The sequence below is a fragment of the Sorex araneus genome, chromosome 2, assembly GCF_027595985.1.
Source record: "Sorex araneus isolate mSorAra2 chromosome 2, mSorAra2.pri, whole genome shotgun sequence".
NCBI classification, from domain to species: Eukaryota; Metazoa; Chordata; class Mammalia; order Eulipotyphla; family Soricidae; genus Sorex; species Sorex araneus.
Genome location: NC_073303.1, coordinates 244,250,834 through 244,272,130, shown reverse-complemented (window position 1 = coordinate 244,272,130; position 21,297 = coordinate 244,250,834). Strand labels below are relative to the sequence as shown.

The window sequence follows — 21,297 nt, the reverse complement described above, 5'->3', positions numbered from 1 at the left end:
TATCCCTCCCCACAGCCCGTGTTTGTGTCATCTGGAGGCAGGGAGTGAACGGGGTCCTCTGGCTCATGTTCTGACTGCCTCCCCAGGCCGGGACGTCCCCTGAGACGGACTCCGAGCGCCTCCCCCAGCCCCAGCGAGTGACCCATGCGCAGAAGCTGGTGTTCAGGCAAGTGCAGCTGGCGGTCTCGGCCCTCCTGAGGTCAAGCCCAGAGCCACCTGAACCCCAGATTTGGTCTCTCCTCTGCGGGGTCCTGAAGCCACTGCCCACCTCCAGCCCCTGTCCGCAGGCCGCTCAGCCAGGAGGCCAGCTTGGCGATAAGAAACAGGACCTTTAATCGTTTAACCAAACAGCCCGACCCCGCGGGACTATGTACAGAGACACCCCCCCAGCCCCCTACCCGCACACCCCTGGCTCCACTGCTTGGGGGGCCCAGCTGGGCCTGTCACCCCAAGTCCTGGCCCTCAGTGCAGCATCAGGCACTCAGAAGCACTTTCCAGGGTCAGGTTGGCCAGTTGGGGGGGTTCCAGGCACGAGAAGCTCTGAGAGATGGGGCTGTGGGGTACACGGTGGGGTGGGGGCTTCAGTGTTGCCCCTCCCCAAAGTGGGACGCAAGCACAGGGGACGCCTGGCCCACCCCCACCCCGGGCCCCTCCCCCCAACCCTGTGCACTCACAAGGCAGGAATGGATCTGCTGCTGCAGAGGGCCAGGAGAAGGGCATGTTTATTCAAGGGAAAGACGGCACCATTGGGGGGCAAGCACCCCAGAGCCCCCAGCCTCCCACCTTCCTGCAGGAGGATCAGGTTCGCCACCTTACCTGGTGTTGCTTTCCTCTCTGAAAGACAGATGACCCAGTGAGCCCGGGCCGTGCCCGAGAACAGCTGTCCACTTGCCTCACCACCCATGGACGTGAGGGCAGGGCGGGGCCTGCAATCCGCTCCCGCCAAGCGGCTGGCAGGGCTGCCTGGGCCCCTAACTCCCGCTGCAGACTTGCCCCAGGGGCCAAGCCCGTACACAGCCTCGGACACGGGTCGGGTCGGGGGACTTACTTTTGCCACTCATTTCTGCAACGACAGCAGCCAAGCGTCAGCAACCAAGCCGGTGCCCCGGGGTCCCCTCCCCCCCGCCCCTCCCCGGAGCCCACCCAGCAGCTCCACTCACATGTACTGGAGGAGACCCTGCACAGCTTTCTCCCACTGTGTCGAGGACCTGGGTCAGTGGACAGCGGGGTGGGTTGGGGAATGGCCTCGGTGCAGGGACCCTGTCCATCCCCTGCATGACAGCCGCCCTGCCCCGCACCCACTCCCGGAAGCCCGGCCCTACTCGCAATTGTAGCCGAAACAGACCACGTGGGAATCAGTGCAGTTCGTGCATGAGATGGTCTTGTAGAGAAAAATGCCTGCAACACACCAGATGTGGGCTCCGGCTCCCCAGGCAAGCAGCCCCTGCCTGAGCCGCCTCCTGCCCTGGTCCCTGCCTACTCACCACAGTGACGCTGACAGTCGACGCGGCCTGTGTGGGGACAGGGGCGTGGAGATGGTCTTAACTGGTCCCACCTGCTCCCCAGCCCAGGGCCCCCTCTCCCGAACCTATCACGGGAGGGGATGGGGGGAGCACCTCCAGAACCCAGCTGGGGAGGTGACCAGGGCAAGCCCGGAGATCTAACCCCGGCCTGGCGGTCATTCTAGACTCAGCCATGCCCCCCCCCAGCCTGCCCCCACCTCTCTCTCTCTATTCCCCCTCCCCCTCCTCTCTGTCTTTCTCTTTTTGGTCACACCTGGCGATGCTCAGGGGTCAGTCCTGGCTCTGCACTCAGGAATTAGTCCTGGCGGTGCTCAGGGGACCATATGGGATGCCTGGGATGAACCGAGTGCCAGGTAAATGCCCTCCCTTCTGGGCTATCGGGTGGCTCCGGCCCACCCACTCACTTTCAATGATGGCGTTTTGAATGAGGCGAACTTGGTCCCAGAAGATAGTTCGCAGCTCATTGGGGAAGTATCCTGATGACCAGTGGGAAGGAGGTAGGACGAAGGTCACACTGGGACAGGGCCAGTCCGTGGTTCGGACTGACTTTCCTGCCAGGAGGCCGCCCCTTACCTGGAAAATACATTTTCCCCTGGTAGAGCTGATCCATCCGCTTGTACACGGCGTTGGCCACTTGGTCCAGCTTCTCCGGGGCTGGGGGCGGGAGAAGGGGTCGCAGGTCTGCCTACTCAGGCAGGCAATTGGAGTCTGGGGCACGCTAGAGAGTGGGGGACGGGGTCCTGGTGGAGTGGCGACTGGGTGACAGGCGGGGTCAGAGGTCACGTACGGAAGTCAGGGGTTCGGGTTCAATTTCAGGTGGGGATCAGGTTCCGGGCGCGGTCGGGTCAGTTCAGAACCTAGGTGGGATTCAGATGGGGCCGCGCTCGAGACGAGGTCAAGCTCGAGGAGGGGATCCGAGTTGGGGTGTGGGTTCGAGGCCAGGGTTCGGGGGGAGGGGGAGGTGGGCGTCCTGGTGGGGCCGGGGGTCTGGGTCAGGGCTCGAGTCTCACTGATCTCCGCGGGGATGACGAGGTGCAGCTCCTTCATGGTGGCCTGGCTCCAGTTGCTGAGCAGCGAGCCCGACACGGGGATGTCGCCCACCCACCAGGACTTGAGGTTCACGTGGTGACGGTAGAAGGAGAATTTGTCCGAGAAGTTACCGTGGCAATGCAGGCAGCCGCGGGCCAGCGAGGCCGTCAGGCCCAGGCACAGCAGAAGGGCCATGGCCCGCCCCCGCCCGCCGCCGGCCAACCAACGGCGCTCCCCGTGCCACGCCCCCGCGCCGCGACCCGCCCTCGCAACGGACAGCAGGGCGGCGCTCCCGCCCCGCCCTCCACTTGGCCCCGCCCCCCGCGGCTCGTGCAAGGCCCGTCTTCCACGCATGCGCCCTCTGATCCTCTTCCCGGGCACTGGTTAAAGGCGTCACGGCCTGGCTCCCGGGTTGCCAGGCAACGGCGGCGGAGCGTGGGCGCGCGCGCGCGCCGCCGCGACTTCCGGGGTGGCTTCGGTCCGCAGCGGAAGTAGGTCGGGAGGGCGTGGTGGTCGGGGCGGGGCCCGCGGCCGTGTCCCTCTGCCGCCGGCTACGAGGCGGGCCCGGTGTCGCATCGGAACTGCTGCGGGCGCGGAGGCTGGTTGGTGACAGGTGGCGGCAGGTGGGTACTTGGAGGGGCAGCGCCATCGGCCGGGGCTGGGCAGCGCACTTCGGTGGCAAGTGGACGGGTCTTCAGAAGTGGGGACCTTGGGCGGCGGTTGTGCTACAGGTCCTGGCAGGGGAAGAACTAGGGCGGCGGTTGTGCGCCGGATCCTGAGAGAGGAAGATCTAGGGTGGCGGGAAGGCGGATGCAAAAGGGGAAGAACTTGGGCGGAGAGGGCCGGGAGCTCTGGGGGAAAGAAAGAACTCGGGCGGCGAGTGAGCCGGGTCCTCAGCAGGAAGAACTCAGGCAGCGAGCAGGCAGCCTGAAGGGGCGAGGATTCCTGGTGGCCTGGAGTTTATGGTCAGAAATGTTCATTCCGGTCAGCCCCCCGCCCCTCCCCACCGCGCTGGGTCGCTAGTTATTTAGGATTTAGGGGCTCCCAAACCACGTGAGACTCGGGCCTTTTAAAAGGGGGCCTGGGGGCGTGGTATGGGTCTCTGGCCTTGCACGAGGCCGACCTATAATTGATCCCCGGACCCATAGGGTCCCCCAGCCCGCCAGGAGTGATCCGTGACCACAGAGCCAGGAAGCAGCCCTGAGCACTGCCGGGTGTGGCCCCAAATTAAAAAAAAAAAAAAAAGGTGATTTCTCTTTGCTTCAGGCAAGAAAGTGGGTGTCTCAGTACTGCCCTTTGGGGGGCTTTTCTGCTGCACTCTGCTGGCTGTAGAACCTGTATTTGGTTTCTGGGTGTTTTTTTTTTTTCTCTTTGGTTCACACCCAGCAGTACTCAGGGGTTACTCCTGGCTCTGCTCAGGGACCATACAGGATGCCAGGGATCAAACCCAGGTCGTGGAAGGCAAAATGCCCTACACGCAGTATTTTGTTGTTTTGTTTGTTGTTTGGGGGGCCACGTCCAGCGATGTTCAGGCCTTACTCCTGACTCTGTGCTCAGAGATCCCTCCTGGCGGGGCTCGGGGGACCAGGGCATTGCCAAGGTTCAAACCTGGGTCAGCCATGTTCAAGACCAGCACCTTCTCCAGGATCTTTCACTCTAGCCCCTGCATTTTATGTATTTATTTATTTATTTATGGGAGGGGGTGTGCTACTCCTAGCTTGGCGCTGGGGCTCACACCTGGCAGTGTTGGGGAAAACATTTTGTGACAGGGACTTGAGCCCCTTTGAACCCTGGCCCTGACCCTCCAGTGGCCATCTGTAGGAGTGGGGAAGGATGTGGGCTGGAAATTCCAGAAAGTAACTTGCTGCGGGGGTTCAGGACGTGGAGAGCTACTTTGGTTTGGGATCTCTCCATAAGCCTGTTGCCTCCTGGAAGTGAGGGCTCCGAACCAGGCAGTGATGCTCCAAACACCTTAGTTCCAGGCCCTGCAGAACCCCCAGGTTCCCCATGGTCGGGTCCTAGAGTGTCTGAAACACGGTTGAATGTGATTGTTCAGGGGGAATTTTTTGGGTTTTTTTTTCCGTTTTGGTTAGTTGGTTGGGTTTTTTTGGGTTTTTTTTTTTCTTTGTTCATCCCCTTTTTGGGCCACACCCAGCAGTGCTTCAGGGCTTGCTCCTGGCTCTGCACTCAGCCATCTTTCCTGGCTTCACTCAGAGGACCCTATTAGGTGCTGGGTATCGAACCCAGGTCAGCCGTGTACAAGGCAAGCACCCGCCCTGCTGCACTGTCTCTCCGGCCTCCTGAATGTGGGCTAAGGAATGCAAAACGTAACACTGCATTAATATATTAAACAGAAATCGAACATGGTAGAAATGCAGAAGGGGGACCCTGGGGAAATAGTACAGCAGGGAGGGCACTTGCCTTTGCAAGTGGCCAACTTGAGTTCGATCCCGGATACTCCATAGGGCCTCTGAGCCCTGCCAGGAGTGGCCCCTGAGTGCAGAGCCAGGAATTAACCCTGCCCACTGCTGGGTATGGCCTCAAGGAAAAAAAAAAAAAAGTAGAAAATGGTCCAGAGCTGTAGAGTGGGGAAGGTGATTGCCTTGAATGCAGCTGGCTCAGGATTTGATCCCTGGCATCACAGAGGCTTTCTGAGCACTGGCAGTAGTGCCCCCTCCCCCCCAAAAAAAAATCATGTTGTACTTGCCCATATCCTCAGGTGTTAGTGAATACTGCTTGGCATTCTGTAGGTATCATGTGAATGTCACTGTCACTGCACCGGGCTCATGGAAAATTGTTTTTTTTTTTGTCTTGTCTTTTGGGGCCACACCCAGCAATGCTCAGGGGTTCCTCCTGGCTCTGCACTCAGGAATTACTCCTGGTGGTGCTCAGGGAACCATATGGGCTCCTGGGGATTGAACCCCAGGTTGGCCATGTGCAAGGTGACCGCCCTATCTGCTGTGCTCTCGCCCCGGCCCCCAAAGCCTGAAGTTCTAGCTCCATTTCCAGCCCTTCTATGGCCTTTGTTTTTGCTGCACTCCCCCGCCCCGACTTCTGCCCTTGTTTGTGGTTTTCCAGGGACTGAGTTGTCATCATAGGTGGGTCCATGTTGTCAGGGAACGCCCCTCCCCCCCCGCAAGCCACATGTGCACGCCCCCCCACACACACACACCAGAAGTGGGGTGAGGAGCATTCATCACCTGGAGATCCTGATTGACATTTGGAGTCTCTCCGATGCCCTGTGACCCAGGGGTTCGGAGATGAGCCACGCAGAGTGGCTGGACCCAGACCCCCTGCACCTCACCCGTCCACCCCACCCCACCCTAAGGCCTTGACATTCTGGTTCTGTCTTTTCCAGAACCTTCTGGCGCCAAAAGCACCCAGAGTGTCCCCTCTCAGAGTTTGCCACAAAGGCCCCCTACCGAGAGACCTTCCCATCAGACAGAGGCACTCCCCGAGTCAGAGCCTCCTCTGTTCCAGCTTTCTGGGTACCCGGCACCCTGATCTTAGACAAGCCCCTTTCTAGGCTCCCCCACTTTCCACACGGGGCTGGGGGTGCCGTCAGCCGGCCTGAAGTTCTCCAGTCTTCCCTGAACGTGGAGGATTTCCGGGGCTTCCCTGGGGCATCTCTGACAAGCCCCGCCCAGCGCGTCCTGGAATTTCCCAAGGCTTGTGGCTTGGGGCCTCCTGTCAGGTTGGATTTGGGGAAGGACGGTTCCCCGATGTGGCCCCCGAGACCCCAGTGGGACATGGGGAGTGCTGCCAGGAGTGTCCCAGCCCCACCTACTCTTTCCCCCCTCTCCCCCAACGCCACCTGTGACTTAGGACACCCACAAAGGTCACCCAAGGTCACTTGGGGCATAGTGGTAGAGGGGATGGGGGTGCAGGGTCAACCCCCCACACACACCAAGATAGGACAGTGCGAGGAAGCCCACCCGGGACCCCAGCCTTGTTTTTTTGGGGTTTTTTTTTTGGCTTTTTGGGTCACACCCGGTGATGCACAGGGGTTGCTCCTGGCTCTGCACTCAGGAATTAGCCCTGGCCGTGCTCAGGGGACCATATGGGATGCTGGGAATCGAACCCAGGTCGGTCGCGTGCAAGGCAAACGCCCTACCCGCTGTGCTATCGCTCCAGCCCCCCCAGCCTTGTTTTGTCCTCTGGCCCCCGGGTCATGGGTTCAGTGCATAGCAGGGTCCCTGGAAAGCCCCATCTCAAGCTGAGCCCCCCAACTGGAAGACGACCTGGTTAGCCTTTGGCGGGTTCTATACTGTGCCCCCAACCTAGCCCCAGGTGTCACAAACAGTGAATGTGGCCCCAGAGTTCTTGTCTCAGCCGAGGTCCCCAGCTGGATTGGGTTGGATGTGGGGACCCATTTCCCGGTTTCCTCTTTTGGTGGGGCTCAGGGCACTTTATGCCATGCTGGGGTTGATCTCCTGCCTCCTCTGCGGCCCCCTCTGACTCCCCGCCCCCCTTGCTGCTTCAGCTCAGACGCTGGGGCATGGAGGTGGGTACTTCCTGTTTTTGCCATCTTCTGGGGTCACCCGCAGCCCACAGCGTCACAGCCTCACCCCATCTTTGCCTCTGATCTTTGCGGCCATCTCCCAAGGGCCCAGTTCAAAGTCCCTCTTGTCCTCTCAGCACCCCAGGCCTCATCTCTGTCCCCCCCTCCAGCGCACCCCCCTCTGAACTGCTCACAGCTGACGAGCCCCTTCTCCAGCCAAGACCCGAGGTAGGGGGGTGTCAGGACCTGAACGGACCTTGGGGGCAGGGGTGGTGGCGAAGAGACATAACAATCAGCCCTTAAGGAGGGCAGGGGACCCCGGGGTGTAGCTGCTGGCAGGCTCAGGGGGTGTTCTGACACCGAAAATTAGAGGTGACCTGTGGTATGTACCCCGTGATTTCATGAAAAGCCATCGAGTTGTATGAGTTTTAGAAGGGTGTCAGAGGGTGTTATTTACAGGTGTGAATTACCTCTGGGTGGATTTCACAGCAAGGATTATGGGGGAGGGCTGGCTTGGCTTGGAGGGTGGGTACTGCAGACCTTCCCTTCTTCCTCCAAGAGAGCAAAACCCTGAACCCCAAATCCCAGCAGACTGGGGGCAGGCTGTCCTGCACCTCCAGGTGGGCTGCGAGCCCGCCTGGCATCCCCCAGTACTGCAGGGTGTGGCCCCGAAACAAACCCCAAAAATCAACACAGAAAGAAGGGGCGTGCCTTTGTTTCCAGTTCAGGCCCGCGGGGTGCGCAACCTCAACCCTGGGGGACCAGCCTCCTCAGCCCCCCTCCCGGGACAGGATGTGGAGGCGCCGGAAGGAAGTGGGCGAGGGCGGGCGCGGCTGCACCCCTGCTCGGCTCGGGTGGGTCAGGCGCCCGCGGAGAGGAACTGGGTTCTGCGCTGTCTTCTGGGAAAAGAACAAACCGCCGCCTGTGGGCTGGGCCAGAGCGATATGCCCTCTTACCTTTGACACGCACTCTAGAAGTTTCTGAGCACGGCGCACAGCGGGTGCGCGGGACCTGGGGACATCGCCCCCCCCCAGCAGCCGCGGGAATCTGGAGCTGGGGAGCGGGGGCAGAAGGGGAGCATGGATGGGGTTGGTGTCTGGGAACTCAGAAGCCTTTAGGAAATCCTCGCTCTCCCAATCTCTAAACAACTGCTGAGTCCCTCTCTGTGTTGACGGGAAACAGCGCCTCGCCCCGCCTCGCCCGCCCCGCCCCGCCCTGCCCTCGGCCACGCCCTCTGCTCGGCCCCAAACCGGCCCTTAAGCTGCTCCACCCCCAGCTCCTCCCTCTGCTCAAGCTAAACATCCTAAACCACGCCCACCAGCTCTGCTCGGCCCCTAGGCCCCGCCCCCTGCCCGTGAGAAGCACCTAGGCCACGCCCACTAGCTCTGCTCAGCCCCTAAACCCCGCCCCCTACCGGAGCCAAGCACCCCAAAGCCACGCCTACAAGCTCTGTTCCGCCCCTAAGGTATTACAGCTCTGTCCTAAGCTAAGCCCAGTCGCGCTCCACCCGGCCACGCCCTTCACAAGCCCCACCCACAACCAGCCCCTATTTGGCTTGTGGACACCCAGTCTTTTATTTCTTCAATTGAATCACCGTGAGAGATACACTTACAACGTTGCTCATGATTGAGTTTCAGTTGTGCAATGTTCAACACCCATCCCTTCACCAGTGTACATTTCCCACCACCAGTTCCCCACCCCCAGCTGCCTCCATGGCAGACACCTCTCTTTCTCTCTCTCTGCAGCAGGAGGGGGTGGGACGCTGCTCCTGGATGCTGCCCATCTCCCATGGGACTATGGAGAGTTCAGCTCCCCAAACTCTCCCCTCTCCCCCCCCAACCCCGCTCACTCCCTCCCCCCCCCAGACCCTGACACCCTGGCTGCTGGGTGGAGGGTGACCGGAAACTAGGTGGGTGGGCTCAGGACGGGTGAGGACCAGACTGTGTGACCTCTGAGCATCAGAGAAGAACCCTGTGTGGGGCACCGGGGTGAGTGGAGGGCTTGCAGCCCTGGGACAGGTGGCAGTTTGTGTCCAGGGTGTGGGAATGAGGAGAGCTCTCTGGCTGTGCCCTGGCCCTGGCTTTGGACACTCCGATGAGGGACAGGCCGGCAAGGAAGCACAAGGGCTGAGCACTGGCTTGGTACACGGGATTTTTGATGTCTGATTTGTTTGGAGGCCACACCCTGTTGGTGCTCAGGGATTACTCCTGGCAGGTTCAGGGTGACCCTGGCAGGTGCTGGGAATCGAACCTGGGTTGACAGTGTGCAAGGCAAGTGGCCTGCCCTATCTCTCTGACCCCAGCTTTGCCCGTGGGAGGCCAGGGCTGGATCCCCGTCACCACATATCCCCCCTGAGCACTGCGAGAAGCTGCCCCAGAGCGACAGACGAGCCAGGAATAGCACTGCCTGATGTGGCCCCAAAAGCCAAATAAAAAGCAACACAAGTGTTGGTGGGGACCAAGGAGCCCGAAGATCTAAAGAGCCACCAGCTGGGGACACCTGGGCGGCAGCCCTCCCCCCACATGGGCACTGGGGTATGACCGGGGGTGCTTCTGGCTTTGCAAGGGGAGCTATGGGTGTGAGTCAGACCCCCCCCACAGCGCCTGGACTGGTCCCCAGAGAGGAACTGGTCTGCAGGGCCCAGGGCTAGACAGACATGGGCTGGGCACTCCGCGGGGGTGCGGGTGGAGGTGGCGGGGCGTATGTCTTGGCTGAGCACCCAGGCAAGAAGCGAGGGGACAGGAAGTGAGAGGCCGAACCTCAGGGGACCCTCTCTGAGACTTGGGTGCGGGTCAGAGGCTGTGTTTGGACTCTCCCCCCTCCCCCGCCCCCAGCTGCCGAGGCTCCTGTGGTCTGCGTTCCTCACCCTTTGCCTTCTGTTGCCCTCTGGTTCTGAGCGGGGGGGGGGGGGGGGTGAGGCAGGGAACCTCTGCTTCAGAAACCAGAAAGTTCAGGACCCCCGTTCATGTGCCCACCACCCCCATTCAAAACAAAAACCAGGGCACAGAGCCATAGTATAGCGGGGAGGGAGCTTGCCTTGCACATGTCACCAACCCAGGTCCGATCCCCAGCAGCCCGTAGGGTCCCCCAAACACTGAAGGGAGTGATCAGAAGTGATCCCTGAGTACTGAGCCAGGAGTCATCTCTGAGCACTATCGGGTGTGCCTCCAAGACCAAAAAAAAATACCTAATTCAAGATCTGTAACCCCCACTCCACAGAGCATCCACCAACTCCATGCACACACCCACTTTCCCAGAAGTTCCCCCTGTGGAGACATTGGGGGGCCCCTGGGCAGTGCTGCCCGTGGTCAGAAGCCACTCCCAGGGGAACGGGACCGCACCCCCTGGGCCGGCCGCCACATCGTACCTTCGTGGAAAGTTCCCAACCTCCCTCTCCCTGCCTTGCAGATCTCGGGGTTGGCAGGGGGCTGTGAATCCCCGCTGCCTCCCGGCACTGGAGGCGCCTCTTGTTCAGTGCACGACCCCAGCGACCTGCCTGTGCAGCTTCCCACAGAGACAGGGCCGCTGTGCGCCGCGGCGGGGCCACCATGTCCAGCCCCTTCCTGAAGCAAGTGTTCAACAAGGACAAGACATTCCGGCCCAAGCGCAAGTTCGAGCCGGGCACGCAGCGCTTCGAGCTGCACAAGAAGGCTCAGGCGTCGCTGAACGCGGGGCTGGACCTCAAGCTGGCCGTGCAGCTGCCCCCCGGTGAGGACCTTCACGACTGGGTGGCCGTGCACGTGGTGGACTTCTTCAACCGCGTCAACCTCATCTACGGCACCATCAGCGACGGCTGCACGGAGCAGTCGTGTCCCATCATGTCGGGGGGCCCCAAGTACGAGTACCGCTGGCAGGACGAGCAGCGCTTCCGCCGGCCCACGGCGCTCTCCGCGCCGCGCTACATGGACCTGCTCATGGACTGGATCGAGGCGCAGATCAACAACGAGGACATCTTCCCCACCAACGTCGGTGAGCAGGGCCCCCGAGGGTCAGGGGAAGGGCATCCGGTGGAGCCATCTTTTATTTATTTACTTATTTATTGGGACTTTTGTTTTTGTTTTTGGTTTTGGTTTTTGGGTCACACCCGGTGATGCACAAGGGTCACTCCTGGCTCTGCACTCAGGAATTACTCCTGGCTATGCTCAGGGAACCCTACGGGATGCTGGGAATTAAACCTGCGTCAGCCACGTGTAAGGCAAACGCCCTCCCCGCTGTGCTATCGCTCCAGCTCCTTATTTATTGGGCTTTTTGGGTTGCACCCAGAGATGCTCAGGGCTGACTCCTGGCTCTGCACTCAGGACTTACTCCTGGCAGTGCTCAGGGGACCAGCTGGGATGCCACGGGTTGAGCCCAGGTTGACTGCGTGCAAGGCAAAAGCCTCCCCGCTGTGCTCTCTCTCTGGCCCATGGCAGGTGTCTTTGATCACACTTGGACAAAGAAGTCAGGGTCTGGAGCGCGCTTACCTTGCATGTGGCTGAACTGGGTTGGATCCCCGGCATCCTACAGGGTACCCCAAGACCCACCAGGAGTGATTCCTGAGCATAGAACCAGGAATCAGCCCTGAGTACTGCCGGTTGTGCCTTTCCCCCCCCCCAAAAAATAAAAATGAATAAAAAGAAGTGTAAAGCTCTGAGCTGGGGGCCCGGAGATGGCTCCAATGGTGGGGTGCAGCTTTGCATCCAGAGGGCTCAATCCTCAGCTGCATCTGAACATCACCAGGAGTGAGCCCTGAGCTGGGAGTAGGTCCTGTGCCCACCAGCTGTGGCCAGACAGCAAACAAGCAGGGGCCAGAGCAACGGCACAGCGGGGAGGGCACTTGCCTTGCATGCGACAGATTCAGACTCGACCCTTGGTTCCCCGTAGGGTCCCCCGAGCACCTCCAGGAGTGACCCCTGACCACAGAGCCAGGAATAACCCTTGAGCACTGCTGCTGGGTGTGACCCGAACACAAAAGGGAACAAAATAGAACCAGAAACATGAGCGGCAGAGCCCCTGTATCTGGGAGCACCCACGGGGATCCCAGCCAGGTCTGGGGTCTGTGCCGGGGGTTCTCAGTAGCGGGGGCAGAGGCTAGGAGGGAGAGTAGGGCGGGGGTATACGCGCCTCCCCGAGGGCAGCCCCCTCCCAAGTTCTTGTTGAGCAGCTGGGATGTGGGACTGGTGTGATCTAGGGGTGCTGAGACAGGCACCTGCCTGGCAAGACCAGGTACCCCCACTACGGAGGAGGAGAAGACTGTGTGTGCTGTGTGACCTAGGGCAGGCGTCTCTACCTCTCTGGGTTGTGATAGAGGGAGCGGGGTCAGGGTGTGTGTGTGCTGTGTGACCTGAGGCAGGTGTCCCTGCTTCTCTGTGGGCGAGCCCCCGGTGGCCCGCTGAGCGTGTGCTCCTCCAGGCACGCCGTTCCCAAAGAACTTCCTGGCGGTGGTGAAGAAGATCCTGTCGCGGTTGTTCCGCGTGTTCGTGCACGTGTACATCCACCACTTCGACCGCATCGCGCAGATGGGCTCCGAGGCGCACGTCAATACCTGCTACAAGCACTTCTACTACTTTGTCCGCGAGTTTGGCCTCATCGACACCAAGGAGTTGGAGCCGCTGGTGAGCGGGCGGTGCTGGGGACCCCTGCAACGCTGGGGAGGCCGTCGAGGCAACCCCTGCCAAGCCTGAGCTCCAGCCCCCCGGGGTCGCCTCCCGAGGCTCCTCTCTAGTCCTCCTGGGCCCTCCGCGGGCATCCGGAGCCCCTGAGCCCGCCCGAGCCCGCCCGAGCCATTCTGAGCCCCCCTCCCGAGCTTTCCCGAGCCCTTCCGGGCCCCCTCTCCCGAGCTTTCCCGAGCCGCTTCCCGAACCATTTCGAGCACTCCCGAGCCCTTCCGAGCCCTCTGAATCCTCCCAAGCCCTCCTGAGCTGCTTCCCAAGCCATCCTGAGCCCTCCCGAGCCTCCTCCCGAGCTTACCCGAGCCCTCCCCGGGGACTCCCGAGCTTTCTGAGCCCTCCCGAGCCCCCTCCCGAGCCCTCTGAGCCGTCTTCCAAACAAGCCCTTTTGAGCCCCCTCCCGAGCTCTCCAAAGCCTTCTGAGCCCTCCCGAGCCCCTCCTGAACTTTCCTGAGCCCTCCCAAGCAGCATCCTGAGGCCCTCGGCCTCGCTGCCTTTGGTTTGGGCTCACGTCTGTCCCCCGGGACACTGGTTCTGGTTCTGACGCTCAGGGACCTGGATTTTTGCTTCCTGTTCCCATGGGGGACCATGGAATGTTCTGGAGAAAAGTGAAGGCAGGGTTGCCGGCAGTGTGGGTGTCTGGTCTCAGGGCTGCTCACTGTCTCGCAGCCCTTTGCCCAGACCCTCAGACCTGTCTGTGGTGGGGAGATTCCCAGCTGCACCCACCGTGGGGGGTCACCCTCACACCCTGCTGTTCCCCAGTTATTGGGGGAATCGCAGCCAGGTCTGAGCTGCTCTGCCAGCCCTCCCCTCCCCCCCTACCGGCCTGCTCAGACAGAGTTGAGCCCCCCAGGGGCCCCCAAACCAACCTCTCAGGGAGACTGGGGCTTCCTTGCTGCTGGGAAGTGTGCACTGTCTGATGTCCCATTTGTTCTCAACAGAAAGAAATGACAGCAAGAATGTGCCACTGAGAGCCGCGGCCCGAGGCAGCACCAGGGACAGACGTCTGCAGATTGGGATTGCCGGGGCGCTCCTTGTACCCCTCCACAGCCCGAGTCTGCGCGTTCAGCGGAACTGTTGAACTTTAAGCCTCAGCCTCCGCCGGGAAAGCCACTGTTTGCAAACCACTTCATCGCCAGGAGCTGCACCTGCAGCCCCCCAGCCCCCCACGAGAGGTGCCGCAGGAACTTGAATGTGTCTGACCCCTTGCCTCTCTGCCCCGCCTCCGGGACCCACCCTCAGATCCTGGAGTCCAGGATATGGTGAAAGACGGATTTCCTGCTCCAGTCCGCACCTCCTCACCCCACCAACCCCCCCAGATTGCAGGACCAGCAGCTTTTTCCCACAGAGTTGAGGGAAGCTCAGGAACCTGCCATGGGGCACCGCGCTGGACCACTTGCCTCGCCTCATGGGGTCCTGGGGCTCCACCCGGGAACCTCGACGTCAGAATGCCAGCGAGATAGATGGTTGAGGGGTCAGGGCGGCCAGCCCCAGTTCTAGCCACGGTACCTACAGACCCCCGACACTGCCAAAGGTCCCCCAGCCCTGCAGGGTGTGACCCCTCCCCCCAGAGACTGCCCCGCATCCTCCTACCTGCACAGTGAAACTGCTGGGTTGGCTGAGAATAGGGGCCGGGCCGGGGTCGCCTGGCGCTGCTTGGGGGCTCCCGCTGCCTGCCTCAGAATGAGCCCCGGCCCTGGCACTGATCCTCCTTCCCACGCCCCCTATTCCTCTCCCCCATACCCAGCACACAGAGCCGCACCTGCCACTGCGGCTGGACCCTCCCGCCTGAATTCTCACCGCCCCACACAAGGTCTTGCTTGTGTGACACCTTTATCGAGATCCTAGCACTGTGCCACGACCGCCTGGGGGGCGGGGCCGGCGCCACCGCACCGCGCAGCTATTGGCGCTTGGGTCTGCCCACGCCCCCATCTTGGCCACGCCTCCTTCCCTAGCATGGGTGGCCGCCCTCGCGCGCTCGGCCCCTCAATGTGCGGGGACGCACCAAGAACAGGGTGCCCCACCCCCCACCCCGCTCAGAACAAGTGCAATTAATGTGGCCTGGGTCCTTCCAGAAAGCGCAGGCCCCGCCTGGGCCCCGCGGGCCGGACTCCCCCAACTTCAGGGAACCGACTGGTCCCTTGTAGTTCCTTTCCAGTGCCCAGCCATGACCACTGTGTCCTCCGGCCGCCATGGGGCGCCGTTCTTCCTCGAGTCCCACCAGCAAGGGGGAGAAATTGGGACAGGGAGGTCCCCGCGACCCTGCGTGTTTCCCAGGGCGAACATTGGAATAAACTGCCATTTCTCTGCCTACCTACCGACTGGTCACTCAGTTCTCTCCCGGCCAGAGCCTCGCGTCACGCCCATCACTCTCCGGAGTGCCCTCGGAGAGCGGGGAAAGGAGGAAACCCCCTCCGCCCTCGCCCACTAAAGCCCCTAGTAGAGACCTGGATGCCCAGACTTGGTGCAAACGCTGCAGGTACAGACAGAATGGGCCCCCAAGAGCGGGGAGACGCATCGTTCCCTGCGTAGCCTGGGCTTAAAAAGGATTCCACTGTTGGGCTGGAGCGATAGCACAGCGGGGAGGGCATTTGCCTTGCATGCGGCCAACCCGGGTTCGATTCCCAGCATCCCATAGGGTCCCCCGAGCACCGCCAGGAGTAATCCCTGAGCATCGCCGGGTGTGACCCAAAAAAGCAAAAAAAAAAAAAAAAAAAAAGGATTCCACTGTTTCGCTCACCCACGCCCCCGTGAAATATGCTTCCAGAAAACATGCAGACTCAGAGGTTGGGTCGCAGGGGTAGGGGGTGGGTAGCATGAGAACCTGCGACGCCGTTGCTCACCGCTAGAGGGCACGCTGGCATTGCGGGAAAGGGGGTGCTAAATGTGAACCAGGAGCTACCGCACCGCCCCACCCCCCGAAAAAAATACCCTTCGTTAGTCCTTTAATTTTGCAAAGACATCCCAAGAATTGACAGGATTGGGAGTTTACAGGAGTGTTGACTCAAGCCTTTGGGTTGACTGAAGGTTGTTCCTGCCTTGCTCCCGCCCCCCACCCCCACCTCCAAAAAAGGGACTAAGTTGGTGGGATGCAGTGGGCAGGGTCCCAGAATCAGGGCCCCAGTGCTCCCCTGAACGTCCCCATCCGAGGGTGCAGGAGGGTCCGAGTCAGGGAGGCTGGGGGAAGGGTGCCCAGGAGCCAGAAGCGGCTGGAGGTAGAAACCTCTGAGAAGATCCCTCCCCTCGTGTCCGGGGCAGGAGCCTGGTGGGACTGAGCTGAGATGACAGAAGTGTGCGGTGGCCACAAAATGTCACCGCAGGAACACAGGCCATTTTTTTTTTTTTTTAACACAGGCCGTTTTGAAAGGTTTGCATGGGGACAGACGGGTGGGTCTCTGGCCCAGTCTCCCTGGAACACAATCATTGCAGAGACTGGATTAGGGGCCTGGGAGTCCCATACTGGACAGACACCCCAGAACTTATCCAACTAGCACAACTCTAGGGTTGGGGTCACATGTTGGTGTCTTGTAAGCACAGGTGGTAGGGTGGTAGGGAGAAGGTGTTTGGTCATATAGGCAGATTTTGTATCATTGAGGGATGTGACAAACAGACCAAAGGACCCAGAATGGAACCAGAGCAGTATTACAAGCAGGTAAGTTGCCTTACACACGGCAGACCCAGATTTGAACCCCAGCATCCCATATGGTCCCCAAGCACCTCCAGGATGTTGATCCAGGGGTGCAGAGCCAGTATAACCAGGTGTTACCCCCCCACCAAAAAACAAAAAGACAGAATAAAAGAAGAAGGACCTAGAATGAACTGTAGTAAGCCTGAAAGGGATTGTTCTGGACTGAGTGAAAAGCCCCTGTTACTCATATTTCCTATTCAGGGCAGTACTTGTCCCAGCGCCTGGTCAGTACAGAAACCTCCAGCCATGGTGACAGTTTAAATCCTAATTAACAATTAATTAGGGGGCCAGAGAGTAGGGAGGGGTGGTAGAGGTACTTGCCTCACTGGCAGCTGACCAGGATTCAATCCCCTGCACCCCATATGGTCCCCTGAGCACCATCAGCAAGGATCCCTGAGCACAGCTGGGTGTGGCTCCCCAAAAACAAACAAAAAGAAACTCAGGGCAATGCAGCTTGTCACATGCCACAGAGGTAGGCAAGCAAGCCGTCCCTAGTCCCTAAGACAGGTTGTGTACCATCCGGTCATTAATCTCCGTGTCCCAAACAGGTGCCCAACCTGGGACATCCGCCCTTGGAGGGTATCACGGTGGTGCCAGTGTCACAGGCTGTCTTTCAACTCCATAACCTGCATGCAAGTCCTCAGAGTCAGGACTTGCTACACTGTCCATTCTGGGTGACTTTTTTTTTCGAGGGGAGTACACCACTCGATGCTCCATGCTCAGGGGTTACTCCTGACTTTGCACTCAGGGAATCACTCCTAGCTGTGCTTGGGGGACCCTCTGGATGCGGACGATCAAACCGGCATCAGGTCAGCTGTATACCAGGCAAACACCCTCCCCGCTGTTCATCACTCCCGCCCCTCTAGTTACGATAGATAACTTCAGGAAAAAGCTCTGAGCATGAGACCCCGAAAGACGAAAGACATCCGGTGTCAAGGTGGGCTCAGAGGTCAGGACCCCTCTGAGCTGGGTTCTTGAGGCTGCAAAATAGGATCCCAACTGGACTGGAGATACAGTGCGCAGATCTGCAACTCCCTGCCCGCCCCCACTCGGAGGAGTCGGCTCCAAGGGCTGAAGGTCAGGCAGGAGACCCCGGTTCAACCTCCGCTCCCTCCCCTTGCCCCGTAGGGTCCCCCAAGCACGGGAACAAGCACCTCCAGGATCCACCAGGAAGCAACGCTCTGAAAGTGGACTCAGATCGCCCTGGGTGTGGCACCCCCCAACAAAACAGGAATCTCACTCCCTCCCTCCTGGGAGAGGCCCGCAGACCGGATTGCAGTCAGCCCCGCCGACCGAAAGGGTACCGCCCTGGGGCGTGACCAGGAGCTGATGGGCGTGGTCATGGTCATAGGGGGCGTGGTCATGTGCGGTCAGGGCGTGGACGTGCTCTCCGGGGGGGCGTGGTCAGGCGCGGCCCGGAGCCCGGCCGCCAGGAGTGCGGCGGGCGGCGGGCCGGTAGCCAGCTGCCCCTGCTCCTGCCCCGCCCGCGACGTGACCGCACATCACGAGCCCGGAGTCTGGCAGCTGCTGGCCGGGGCCCCTCTGCCGACCTGCCATGCCACTGCGGGTCAGCGCCCCGGGGGCGGGGACAGGCTGGGGGACACGTTCCTAGATATTTCGGGAGCTGGCTGCCCTTCTCTGCGCACCAAAGACAGGCGGGGGGTGGGGGGATGAAGCCCGTTGTCCTCGTCTGCCTGCCTGCCTGGCGGACTCTGTTTGTGGGCAGCTCGGCCCCCGGAAGACAGAAAGGGCTCGGTTGCAAAGCGGGAGGCCGTCTGGTCTGGGAGAGAGTGCTTCAACTTTAAATATATTTTTGTTTTTTTGGAGAGCGCGCACTGGGACTACACAGAGTAGCCCTGGCGGCCGGGTGGTGGTGGGGTGGGGAGAGCATAGAGGGTGCCCGGACCAAACTCAGGTCTCCCACCTGCAATGCATGCACTCTCTGGGCTCACTCCTAAGAGGGGCTCAGGGGACCCTTTGCAGTGCTGGGGATCAAGACCCGTAGGCTGCATGCAAGGCAAGCAAACGCCTCCCCCTACTTCCAAGCCCCTGGGCTCCTGTACTTCCTGCCCGCACCAAGCTAGATGGTTGCGAGAGGCTGGGGAACCCATGGCAAAGTGCCCTGTGGGTCATGATGCATGACGGAGCCAGGACCCTGCAGATTCAGCCTTAGGGAACCTTTCCTCCACCATGGGGGGGCAGGGGGTGGTCGGGAGAAGAGTGGGGGAGGAAGAGAGCCATAGAACAGTGTGGAGGGCCTTTGCCTTGCATGTGGCGGACCCAGGTTTGATCCCCAGCATCTCATGGGGTCCCCCAGCTCCTCCAGTAATTCCCGAATGCAGAGCCTGGAGTAATCCCTGAAACTTGCCGGGTGTGGCCCCCAAACAAAACAAATAAAAGAACGTGACTCGTGACTGTCCCCTAGTATCCACCAGTCCAGTTCCAAGGGAGCTACACCTGTCCACAACAACCCCAATCGAAGGAGCACCCTCCTCCAACAACAACCCACAACAGGAATGACCCCCGTCCCAACAGAAGCAGCCTGTCCATAACCGGACACGTGAGGTTCCTGCCACGTAACCCCCACACTCAGTCCACACCCACACTTGACCTTCATCTTTATCCTGCACTCCAGTCCTGCCCCTCCGAGCATGGGGCTCCTGGAGGAGGCCCTCTCTAGCTCCTGGGGGGGGTTGGGGGACTCTCTCTAGCCTTTCCCAGCTCCTAGAGGTGCTGTCTCCTCTGTGACCCCCTTCCCTCCAGCCAGCATCCAAGGCAGAGTCATCCCAGCAACCTTCTAGAGTGCTGTGGCTACCAGAGAACTCAGTGGGTTGGTGCCCAGGACCCCACCCCCAGAACAAAGTCAAACCTCCCTGGCCTGGCCCTAAGATCCTGTTTCAGGAAGACACGCCCAGCCCTGTGTGTGCGCGCCCAGGTCCCGCCTAGCCTACAAAGGGAAGGTGCCCATTTGCCGGTCTTTATTATTTTATTTATGTATTTGGCAGGGTGTTTCTTTGTTTGGGGGGCCACACTTTGCGATAATGAGGGCTTACCCTGTGTTTTGGGATCACTCCTGGTATGCTCAGAGAACCCTATGCAGGGCTGGGGATCTAACCAGAGTCCATTGCATGCAAGGCAAGAGTCTTTCCCTCTGTACTGTATTTCTCTGCCCTGCTTTTGTTTGAGGGGTGGGGGGTGTTTGGAACCACACCTGTGTTGTTTAAGTGTCCACATGCAGTGCCAGGGATGGCCACATGAATGGCAAACACCTGACATACACGTACTATCTCTCCGGCTCATGCAGTTTGCCCGCTGGGTTTGCTGAGAGAACAGGGGAAGATGGGGCGGCATTGTTGTGAGTGCCGTACTCCTCCCCGCCCGGTCCAGGGGAACCAGATCTCCACCCCACCCCGTACACACTTCTGCTTTTGGTGGGTGAAGCAGACAGCATTTGGGACGGTTCCCAGGAACTTGAGAACCCAGATCCCAGCCAGGATCCAGCCTCCCAGGAAAGGAAATGAGAGGGTCCTTGTCAAGGAATGCTTTCTGCCTCCCCTCCTGCGAATATGTGGATGAGGGGCCCCAGGATGGAGTCAAATCCATCTGCCACCTGCTCTGTGTTCCTAGAAGGGAGTGCTTCCGCCGCCCTAGGAGGGGGCGTGCAAGCTGCCTAGGCAAATCCCGGATCCTTAGGGGGTCCAACTGTGGTGCAGAGAGAGGCGCCCTTTGGGGGAAACAGCATGCACTGGATGCGCCCCCCGCTCCACAACTATGCGCTCCTAGGGAAAACAGCCTTAGGGGTACTCCCCGACACCACTCAACCGCCCTCTGCCTCACTCAGATCACCGAGAGACTAGCGTGGCCCCTTTAAAGGGGGCGCGGTCCACAGCGCGCGGTTCCGACAACAACCTTGTTATTGGTTGGCGCCTCGGCCCCTGCCACGCCCTCCCAGCCCTGCTCTGGAATTTTATTGGCTCGCTTCCAGGGCCCCGCCTCCCACGCCCGGGAGAGCTGCGGCTTCCCACCAGGTCCGATGACGCAAACGTGTTGTCCCAGCAACCGCTGGAGCCCGGAGGCCCCAGGCTGGTGGCCCTGGCCAGTACCCGTTCGCGCCTGGGTCCCCCCACCTCCCTCCACACCCCGGCCCCGAAAGCCTCTCCCCGCCCGCGGCTCCTCGATTTCCGCGTGGGACGCCACGGGGAGGCCGGGCAACGCGGACGGAGAGGTGCCCCGCCCCCACCGGGGTCGTCCCCGCCTGGGCATGGTCGAGGCGCTGCGGGTGTCCAGCTGCAGCCCCGGGAGGGTTGGGAGGCGCCGGGCGCGCGGCCAGCAGCAGGTCGGCGGGAGCCTTTAGCAGCGCCAGCGAATGCAGCCGGGGGAGGGCATTCCCACACTGCCCCTGGTCAGTAGCCGCCGGCCACCGTGGCCTCCGGGCTCAGCAAGTAAATGAGTCTCTAGGTCATTACCTCGCCCCGGGGTTCAGCGCTACATCCAGAGGGGTGCCCGGGTCAGGACGCTGCCTGTCTCCACGCTGCACTGCACAGGGTCCCCCCTTCACCGTTAGGAGGGAGGTACTCCAGTCCCTAGGGATTAGGGCAAAGATGATCATTTCGCTGACCCCAGAATCTAGCAGCTTCTGGCCAACCGGGGCCAATGGTGCCAACTGCCCGGCTCTGTGTGATGAGGCAGAGTCACAGGAGCTGGATGGGGGACATCAGTGAAACTCAGGGGCTGGGGCTTGTCTGGGCAGGATGTCCCAGTGAGAAGCGGAAGTGAACCAGGCTTGGGTGCCTCTGGGAGGGGATGTTTGGGGCAGGTGATTGAGCAAAGCTTTCTCCCCAACACCAGCCCAGCCAAACTCGGCCCCTTCTGCCCTCCTTGATTGCATCCCTGCAAAAATCTCCCAAA

General features: G+C 60.8%; 2 protein-coding genes across 4 annotated transcripts; one reads left to right on the top strand and one right to left on the bottom strand.

Annotated features, from left to right (window-relative positions):
- Positions 1-394: 394 nt before the first annotated feature.
- Positions 395-2,804, bottom strand: IZUMO4 (IZUMO family member 4). 2 transcript variants are annotated; one of them, XM_004614808.3, is made up of 10 exons: positions 2,534-2,804; positions 2,097-2,177; positions 1,928-1,999; positions 1,485-1,511; positions 1,323-1,398; positions 1,161-1,208; positions 1,049-1,063; positions 817-834; positions 675-689; positions 395-553 (listed from the first exon to the last, which is right to left on the bottom strand). In XM_004614808.3, the coding sequence occupies exons 1-10, from the start codon at positions 2,745-2,747 to the stop codon at positions 463-465; spliced, it is 657 nt and encodes a 218-aa protein (XP_004614865.2). In that variant the 5' UTR covers positions 2,748-2,804; the 3' UTR covers positions 395-462. The 2 variants fall into 2 exon arrangements, 1 of the variants encoding a protein (XP_004614865.2); XR_008628586.1 differs by having other exon boundaries at positions 407-553; positions 675-695; positions 817-1,063.
- A 204-nt stretch (positions 2,805-3,008) lies between these two features.
- On the top strand, positions 3,009-15,014 carry MOB3A (MOB kinase activator 3A). 2 transcript variants are annotated; one of them, XM_004614807.2, is made up of 4 exons: positions 3,009-3,175; positions 10,462-11,022; positions 12,445-12,647; positions 13,643-15,014. In XM_004614807.2, the coding sequence occupies exons 2-4, from the start codon at positions 10,602-10,604 to the stop codon at positions 13,670-13,672; spliced, it is 654 nt and encodes a 217-aa protein (XP_004614864.1). In that variant the 5' UTR covers positions 3,009-3,175; positions 10,462-10,601; the 3' UTR covers positions 13,673-15,014. The 2 variants fall into 2 exon arrangements, with proteins under 2 accessions (XP_004614864.1, XP_054982713.1); XM_055126738.1 differs by having other exon boundaries at positions 3,015-3,165.
- The last annotated feature ends 6,283 nt before the right edge of the window (positions 15,015-21,297 follow it).